At 45.5% G+C, this 9,867-nt stretch overlaps 1 protein-coding gene across 1 annotated transcript in view; it reads left to right on the top strand.

Annotated features, from left to right (window-relative positions):
- Nucleotides 1-1,826, top strand: part of T265_09393 (hypothetical protein) — a gene marked incomplete at both ends in the record, with an annotated part of 29,806 nt that extends 27,980 nt beyond the window's left edge. Inside the window, 2 exons of the mRNA XM_009175437.1 lie at nucleotides 751-796; nucleotides 1,697-1,826. Of these exons, the coding sequence (XP_009173701.1) occupies nucleotides 751-796; nucleotides 1,697-1,826 (176 nt within the window). The remainder of the gene's footprint in view (nucleotides 1-750; nucleotides 797-1,696) is intronic.
- Between the last annotated feature and the right edge of the window lie 8,041 nt (nucleotides 1,827-9,867).

Raw genomic sequence — 9,867 nt, 5'->3', positions numbered from 1 at the left:
GAGCAACTAAAGGACACGGACAGGTTGTCTGTGGGCATTGCATTGGCAGGAAATTATTCTTGACAATTCTTGGCCTGGCCGCTATCGGTGGCAGCCGCGCAGAGCAGTCTATGGACGGTGAATTGGCTGGCCAGGCCAAACGACTCTATTTTCTGGCGCATGAGTTTTCGTAAAAATCTATTCCTTGAACGACGCCTGTTGCAATGATACTCTAGAAACCTGAAACTACAACCGTGGTAGCTGCTTCGGTGTGTCAGAGAGAGAGAGAGAGAGAGAGAGAGAGAGAGAGAGACACGCGTGTGCGTGTCCGTTCCACCATCGATCTGGCGTGTGACTTGAGTGGCTGATTGGATGCGTGTACTATTGGTTGGCTCGTGTAAGTGCTGTGGTTTGACTGGATATGTTGTTGTTGCCTGCCTGTTGTTGTCTGCTTGTCTGCCACGATAGCGGACCAGCTTGGCCCCGTGTACTCAGTGCACCGTGTCCGTATTTACGTGTTCTACGTGTGAACTACAATAACAGCAGAAGGTTGAAAGATGTCTTGAAAAACCGTTGGTTTTGTCCTTTTGAGTGAGTCCCAGTTTAAGTCGAAACACCTTACGCAACCTAGTGGACATTTGCTTGAAATCAGCCTGTGTGGCGTAACTACAAGCTGAAATATCCACACCGAGCTTAATCTAGCTAGCGAAATCCTTGGGACGTGGTCCCTAAACCGCAGTACAATACCAAAATGTTTTTCTTTCAAAGCAGATTCATGTCTGAATGAACTTGAAATCTACAAACCGGTGGGGATCATGTGCGTAGTACACAGACTGAAAGGCAATTGATCACCGTGAATGAGTAACTTCATGGTTTAGTTTGTCCAAGATAGATAAAACGTATTTTCTCAGACGGTCGCCATTTTCACTGTGTGAAAGCGTTATTCAGCCACTTGTGGCCGACCGGTTAAATGTTCGATTACTGGCCGAAAATTCACGAGTTGCAAACTCCGAGTTCCATAAAGCGTGCACTGCGGATGAGTCCCGGTGACAATGGAACAGCTGCTGTACACTGCGTTCCGGGTGCTCAAATGGATTGGGTCCACTTATGGGACGAATTTGCATTAACGACTGCCGAGCTCTTCACCGTAGTTTAACTCCTTTTTTTCAAAGAGTTATTATGCGGTGGACGCAACATGTCTCCTAAGTTCTAAATTAGCCTCCGGTGAAGACACTTCCATGATCGCCAGTTTAGTTTAGTGCACCCCGATCCAGCAGTTACCGGTTGAACGATATCCCGATACATAGTAGGGCTGTTGGGTACTCATCGACAGCTCACGAGCAACATTGTGTACGGTTGAAGGCCATCATTAACAAGAGATTCGGTTGGCATTCGAATAAGTCTCCCGTAAAAGCCGATTTTTGTGCAAATGTGAGCTTTGTCTGACTCTGTACATTTTGCGTTCAACCAGAACACAAGTTTGATGGAAGCTTGTAGACTACTTGATGAATACCAGGAAGTGCAGGACCGACTGTGGACCGTGTCTAAGAGCTTTCAGAAATTTTAGGGGAAGTGTGGTGTATCCTTTTTTATGCAACAACTCAACCCATGTAAATTATTGTGGGATTACCCCACCACGATAAATTTATGCGCTTGATAACCGCTTCAGTTCACAACTCACTGTTATAACTTCTTCCTTGTTTCTTTTTATCCACAGGCTGAGGGTCAGATATCCGTTCAACTTGAGTAAGACGTTAGTTGCACGAGTACCATTGGTCACGCTGCACGGGGACTTCCGGGTTCGATGTTTGCCACAGCGTTTGTCTAATCGTAAAACAAATTTATGACGCTCTCGAGTATGTAGCCAACAGCTCCTCGTCCATTGTTTTGTATCGCATAGCTGTAGTGATGATCAATCTGTGCCAATGTTCTCCTGTTTACCGGTCAGGTAGTTTGTGAATCAGGACAGCTTTACCGTTTCACACGCGATTATGAACACAGGTGATGGAAGGACTGGCGGAAAGGCTGTTTGAGTTACTCCAATAAACATATTTCGGTACACACACAGTTTGGTGTTCTCTCGGAAGGAAAAATGGAAATGGGCTGACATTAGGGAAGCGATTTCACGTTTTGTGTATAGCCGGTATTGGGCCGATAGTAGGGCATTTCATGACCCTTTGTACAAGTTAGGGAGAGGACAAGTCTGCAAGTGGGATTAAGCACCTCTTAGCAGGTAGCAACCTCCGACTGGGAAAGGATTTCTGGTGCTTTGGGGGAGACAGATTCACCTTTTAGGTGTGGTGCAGTCAGACAGAGTGGACGAATTGTAGTTCGCACAAGGGTGGCACTTTTTCCCTGTTGACAATGAATTCGAACGAACATTTACTTTTATTTTGCCTCTGGGGGGACTGGGTGCCAGTTACCTTCAAAAAAGGCCAGATTGCACCGCAACAGGTTCCTACCGAGAAAAATTACGGCACCTGGTAAAATGGATACGTACTTTAAAGTTGAATTTTCATTGTGTCTGAGGTCGGCGTCCATTACATAACTGCGGAGAAGGGACAAGTATCTATTCGTACTTGGCTACACGTGAATATTTCCTTGTGTGATTAAAATAGACTGGCTGTTCAGCTCAGTAAAACTGTGTTTCCTCTTGAATACCAAAAATTGTAGGGGTGTGAACGAACCGTGAGAATATGATATCCATCCATTCGGCAGATCCCTCCATATTCATAATAATGACACTAAAACACCCCTATTATAGGTAGGGAGCTGGTGAGAGCTGGTATGCAACGGATAGCAAGTGTCAACCAATATTCTGCAAGTTGAGTAGGCACAGATTGACTCGTAACGACTGCGCGCATGCGAGTAACATAGTTTTCATTAACCAAAGAAGCAAAACAGTTGAGTTTAGGACCGGCTTACCAAGCGAGAAGCATGCGGGCCATGTTCGCTTTGGAATCCTGTGTGTTGATGCTGATCGTTCTTTCTACTATCTCAGTTCTACAACGAAAGTGGATTTCAACTAATACACTCATCTACATATCAATAAGGTTTTCACAGGAGACCCACCTGGAACCCAGCTGATGTTTGTGATCGGGGATATCAATCGACTTTCGTGCAATTTTGGTTCAGTTAGAACATAAGGTTCGCGGAAACTGGGGAACTGTGTCTAACTGATGAGCCGCAAGAAGGGTGAAACCGGTCATGCGTTGTCCGAGTTTTTAGAAGTTATACTTGTTTGTAGTGTGAGATATGAAGAATTTTTAACGAGGACTTCGTCCTGTAAGTGAATCCAGTCTGTACTGGGAAATCGAGAACAGCTATACGGCTGCACAGTTATTTCATCCTCACACTACAAACGATCGATAAGTAGCTTAGGAAGAAAACCAGTTCACGTGACGAGCGGACCCTCCATCTGAGTAGTCGTCACTGGTGGAGCCAGTCAACACGTGACCGAAATCTTCGATGAAATTTTCCAGTCGAGTCAGGTTGTGAAGATACGCATATTTACTATCAAAACACCGGTGAAAGAAAAAAGGCCCTCACCGCGGAGTCATTTCTCAGAAAAGTTCACGTGACGAGCGGACCCTCCATCTGAGTAGTCGTCACTGGTGGAGCCAGTCAACACGTGACCGAAATCTTCGATGAAATTTTCCAGTCGAGTCAGGTTGTGAAGATACGCATATTTACTATCAAAACACCGGTGAAAGAAAAAAGGCCCTCACCGCGGAGTCATTTCTTAGAAAACACCACCTGAACAGTTACTGACTATTGGCCTGGGGAGCAAAACTCTCATATGCACCTTGTTTATAAACTGAGTATCCGTCTCCGAACGCGCCGTCCTGATCTATTACTCAAATTTAAACGAATGCTACAAAGCAGCTCCACAAATTCCACAATAAATCCCACTTTCCAATAGGCATGAAGCGGAGTTACGAGAAGAAATACTACTCGCATGCCTCATCAGTAATATCCACCGTTACATCGGTATGTGAAGTTTATCTAACCACGTCACGCGAAGCTTTTCCACAGAATCTCTGAGGACTGGGCAGAATGATGAGAGCGGAGCATCGTTTTCTTACAGGTGAGGTTCAGTTTGTTCATTCAGGTGAAAAACGCTTGGAACCGATTGAGTAGTCATCTTTTTCGGAAAAGTTTGGTAACAGTTGGTAAATCGGTGCCCACCAATAAATCTACCAATTGTTACCGAGCGTCTTGGAAAAGATTCATTTCGGTCACAAACTTCATTCGTTCATATGGAAATCGAACATACTCACGGTCACCTCATGTACTCCAATTCTCCAATTCCCTGAGGAGACTCAATATTCATGATATCCAAGTCACACACGGCACAGATACCTTTTCTGTCACATTTCCAGGTTGTTCTGCGCCGCATGCGTTGCTTCCAACTTATCCTGGGAATGCCCCTGGCTTTCAAGTCTGATTTATGTGATATGGAATCAACCCACGTGATTATACGGTAAGAACTATGGGAAATTTATGTGAAATCTTCCGGTGTAATGGCCGGAAGCGAGATACGCATGATCACGTGATTTACTTTATTGATAAATTTGGTTGCGTCGTACACGTGGTGACCACAGAAATCAGAAGTTAACAAAAAGGATATGGTTTTCTAAAGACTACAAAATGAACCTGAAAAACCGCAAGAACATCCGAGAAATCATTTCTGACTGTGAGTGTTGAGTGCGCGTTCTCACAATTTGAAATAGGGTCATTTCTAACCATTTCGTGCTGCAGCCACGATGTATGAAACACGTTCGTGGCCCCATTACTCCTCTGTTTTGATTTCCTACCCCTTCGCATCCCTCCACTTGCCAGTTGCCTTTGCTTGAAAGTCGTATCCTTTGTTAGTCGAGGCCACACCCGGGGAAGCAAGGGAATTGAGCCTCGATATTGTTTAAGCTTCTCAGCAGTACGTAGCGTTGGCCGTATCGGGATTCGGACCTCCGATGAGCAAGGCAAGCGTACTACTAACATTCCAGTTTTAACTTCGTGACGGGCAGGAAAGTCGGTCAAATCTTGTTTACGGTCGATACAATTACAAGGTTAGAAAATGCAAATTTCAAATTCATATTTGGTTGAGCTACCGATTTTCGGATAACAATGAGCCTAGAGACAGTGGAAAGCAAGACCATATGGCATGGTTAGCTTACCGGCATGTGGAAACATCTGGATTGTGCGTTGGAGATGAAGCCAGGTTTGGTGTGTGGCGCGTCTGTTTTTGTTGAAACCATGCTTGTTGTCCGAGCACCAGATGTGGCAACACCATACGGCCTGAGTGGAAAAGGCTTGGCAAAGAGGGATTTGAGAGGCTTACTTGGTCGAAACCGAGCGCAAGTAAGTGAGAATTCAAAGTGACTTCAAAGTCAACTTCAAGGTTCCGGCGAATCAGCCCGTTAGATTGCATTGAAGCAGTCACTCATCATCAGGCTATAAAGCTCTGTCCACTGTGTTGATGAGAGGTAGGTACACACTCTACTGCTTCCTTGATCCAGGACAGATGGTCCGAATCGTTTCCACGGGACGGATACCAGACCTACCGAATGCACATACTCCTGTTGATTCCTCCTGTGAACTGTCAGGATGCGTCCAGACATGAAAAAAGCACATGTGCAGAGAGTGACGCCTCCTCAAGGTCATCATCGGTACGTTCCGGATAGCAGGCGAGTTGGCGGAGCTCACCTAACATGGCTTAGCAACATATGACCAGAGGAGTGGGGCTGAAAGTGTTCACGACCGGAACACCGCCGTACCGAACGAACAAGTGAACGACCATAATTGGTTATTTAGTCATCCAATATATTTACGCTGACAATACAGCCGTGTCCAGGGTTCTCTGTCTTCTCCTTATGGCGTAGTCTTGCAGGACTCAGTTCAGGCGTAACCAATAGACGGCCAGCCACGATACAACAGAATCAACGGCAGTCAGCGCTTATCTTTTCTATTTGTTTGGCTACTCATGAGTAGCGTGAGTCACGCATGTTTACCGTAACGCCGTTTTGCTTCCCTGACACTCGCTTCCCCGTTTCTTTGCTCCCCGATTAAAGTTTGCTTAGCCCTAGTTACTAGAATCACGAGATTCTGCCTCCTATCCGTCTGCATTTGCAATTTCGAGTGTCTAACCCCATGGAAGAGAATTGATATGGACGTCTTACCTGATAGTGCCTTTTGGGGGTTTGTTTTAATCAAACCTAAGCGAGGATTTCAATATTGATTCGCAGCACGTGCTGCTTTGTCATGCTTTCAGCCAAAAACTGCAGGACAATAAGCCTGTAAACCTGATTCGCGCCTACTGAATACGAACTGTGTATATTCCAACAGTTCTGACCTTTGGCCACCCGGATCGCACAATCCTAATGTTGATTTTTTAGCCAATTCCAAGCTGAATTTGGCTTTTTCATCTAGGTATGTTAACCGGAGATGAAATTACGGGGAATACTCGCTTTTATCCTTCAGAATGTACAGAATCCTCGGTGTGATGTATACTTTACAGATTTTAATGTCTTGATGTAACGGGTGCCTTAGGGTTCAATAAAGCAGAACTCATGAAATGTATCCTTCGACAGTACAGGCTAAATAACGACCGTCTCAGATAGGTGGATGGATAAAGATTTTCATTTGGAATTTCTTTCTTCAGGTGAATTCATGATAAATCCATGATAAAAAGCTGTTCCACTTTTATTCGGAAGCGTCAGCAGTGCGCGTCTCACTAAACTTCAGTAGGGATTTCCGAACTAGTGACCCCAGATTACTACTTTGAACACGTAACTTTTCGACCTCGGAACAGCAGAGTGAGCAGTTCTCAGCATATATCGTCACTCAATCCTCAGTCACTCATTGACTTGTTTCACTACTAGTGAAGTTAATAAGTAGCACATTTTAGTGTAGAGTAAAAAAATGGGACAGTAAAATTACCGGAAGCCGCTCAGGAAATCTGAGCTGAGAGAGACCAAAGTTCCGTTCCTCAGTGATGAATTTTTTCAAAAAAATAGTGACTGGGTGATAAAACCTTGCGAAACGGCATGTAAAACTTGCCAGCAAAATGTTCAGCGAGTTACTTGTTACTTGTGTGTGATTTTGATCGCTTCCAACGGTCTTTCTGTTGTTAAGAGAATTTGAGGCCAGATTGGTGGGCTTTGAGCTTGGTCAGCCGTTTATGAGGAGATGTATAGCGATCAAGCCGATGCTGCCAAACCTACTTCCGTATGACTTGGTTATCACGATAGCCAGAAAACTAGTATTTCACAGTGCCCAAAGTTTTCCATCGATTTTGAAGGTGATCTGTTTGAAACAACTGGACTTGGGACAGTTGGGGTGAGGTCTTCCACAAAAATGAAGCCCCCACTGAATCAATAAGAAGTCAGGGAGACAAGCCTGACCAACTTATTGTTGGGTTGTCTCGTTTTGAGTTTCAATTCGGGGAGACAGCAGCAGAGATGACTAATAAAAATTCTCATGCAGTGTTTCTGAAGGTAATGAACCGACCACCTCTGTTCGATACAAGGCCGAGCAAGTAGTGCCTTGCGAGGCAAGTGGTCCCCTGACCTATGAAATACATTGCCTAATCAGTAGTCTGACTAACTGCTCTGTCTAGGAAGAATGAACTTTCCAGAGGGCCGTTTGGCGTGCCTCTGCATCAGTAATCTGGTGTTCCCACTAAACCCACACAGGAGTTATCAACGACCAAACACCGAGGATATTTCGAACGCGCCTCTTGGTCATAAAAAAGGGGCATATCAGACCGCGGCATTGTAAAATCCATCTTTGACAGCCAAGCGGATATCGCCTCGGCGCGAAGCGCTCACCAAAACGCCCTGCAGAAAGTATCTAGGTCATTCTTGTGCTGGAGGATACCTTGGAAGCTAGGCTGATAGCCTGATGGTTTTCAGACGGTATTCTTGTATCGTTTTAAATATATATTCTGATCAACGTTAAAACGCTTCATTGTGCCGGTATTCTGTCCTCATACAAGTCCCAAGGGACTCGCCAACATCTTTGAAGCGTTCAAGGTGCAAAACATTTGCACTAAATCGCACGCTGGACTGACTTTCATCGGCGATGAGAGGACTATGTTTCTGGTCCACTTGGGTTCATTTTGAGTCCATGTGGCCAAGCTGAACCGTTCTTCAATTTGCCCAGCTCATCATTCAAGAAGACATCTCTGCGAATTGCTTGAGGTCCTGTCCTCTTCTGATATAGTTTAACCAACACTCGCCTTCCTTGGACCAGCTAAACGGATTAGCTGGGACAGGATGCGATTGTTCTTCGTTGTAAAAGTTTTCATTTCTTGGGCTTCTGCGACCTCCCCACCAGTGCTCTCTCTCAATTCTTAGACTGTTCATTAATTTGTGCGCCATCACAATCGTCTAGTGCTGGTACAGTTTCTCCAGCTTCATCCAGAGCTGCTGGTCTTGATGAGAGCTCATTCAGTGGGTTTCACCGAGGTGTAAGAGATACCTCGGACAAGCAGTATCAAAGACTGTGAGTATGGGTTTTTCACCTCTCTCCTACCATCATTCAAATCGCCGTTTTGCCAGTCGAGTTCTAGCGTCCTCTCAGCCAACCCAGATCGATAATTTTGAAACACGGAGACGATTATCTTGTGGGGAACTGAGTAATTTAGCACCAACCCAATTGTTCTACAGGGGAGGCGAATTGTGCTCACACAGTGCAATGAACGCCAATTTTATATCGAAACTGCGCCCAAGGCTGGTTTGCAGTCATCGGCCTTCAAGTCTCACACTTGTGCTGGTTAGAAACAAGCGGTTTTTGTACACAACTGAAGAAGTCTTTCTCCACTATCTGTCCGGCAAGTGTGAACCCCAAATTGGGCTTACCGTTGGGTTCCCGCAGGACTTGGTCGGTCAACCTGAGAATGGCCGTCACCTGCCCGAAACCGGATATCTCCATTTCTGGCTGACAGGAGTAATCGTGGCTAATATCGATTGAACTAGCTTCCCCAGCCTCAGGCCTGGCTTTATCGCAGCGTAGGCTGATGTAACAAACCGGCACCATTCACCAACTCGAGATTCATTGGTCTTGACTTAACCAGCCAACCTACCGGCGCAAATGCCACTACTGGCTGGAATCCAGTCTGGTGAAGCGCACTCTGCCCTGGGGCTAAGCACAACTCCAAAGCCGAAGGTACCACGAGCCACTGCATCAAGACAACCCAACACCCGATGAGCAAAGTGCGAGGAATCCGCGCTCGTCCCGAGATGTATAACTGGAGTGTGATCATGTATGTTTGTTTCAAAGACACAACGTTCATCGGCCGAAGATGAGTAAGAGCTATCTAAATGAATCACAAAGAGTTGGGTCAGAGGCCACTGGGGAGGAGTCAGTGAGTGGAGAACTGCAATGGACCAAACCAGGTCGGATGGCAGGAAACCCAAAACTAGTCATCATTATCATCATCATCATCATCATCATCATCATCATCATCATCATCATCATCATCATCAGAGACGGCAACATCAGTGTTGAAAGTGATGCTTCATTGTCATAAAACCACAAAGTTTATCTAATTACATTCAGAGCCTTAGAGCGAAAAGACAAAGTTGGCGAGGGTGAGGACCTGGTACTGGTTTATCTCAGGCATTCTAAGGTGCTTACACCTCCAAGAGTTCAGTGGGACAATCTAAAAAGACACTGACATCATATACGCCGCGGCTATTTCTTGCAACCCACTCAGTGAAGCGCAGGAGGGGTCACGGAGACTGCAAAACACCTAAACTGACATCATATACGCCGCGGCTATTTCTTGCAACCCACTCAGTGAAGCGCAGGAGGGGTCACGGAGACTGCAAGAACAACACCTAAACTCTTGTAATCTCTTTCACACCCTTCTGTCTAGTCAGAAGC

This window comes from Opisthorchis viverrini (genome assembly GCF_000715545.1).
Source record: "Opisthorchis viverrini unplaced genomic scaffold opera_v5_272, whole genome shotgun sequence".
Lineage (NCBI taxonomy): Eukaryota > Metazoa > Platyhelminthes > Trematoda > Opisthorchiida > Opisthorchiidae > Opisthorchis > Opisthorchis viverrini.
Note: the sequence above shows the minus strand (reverse complement) of the source record. Positions and strands in the feature narration are given on the sequence as shown.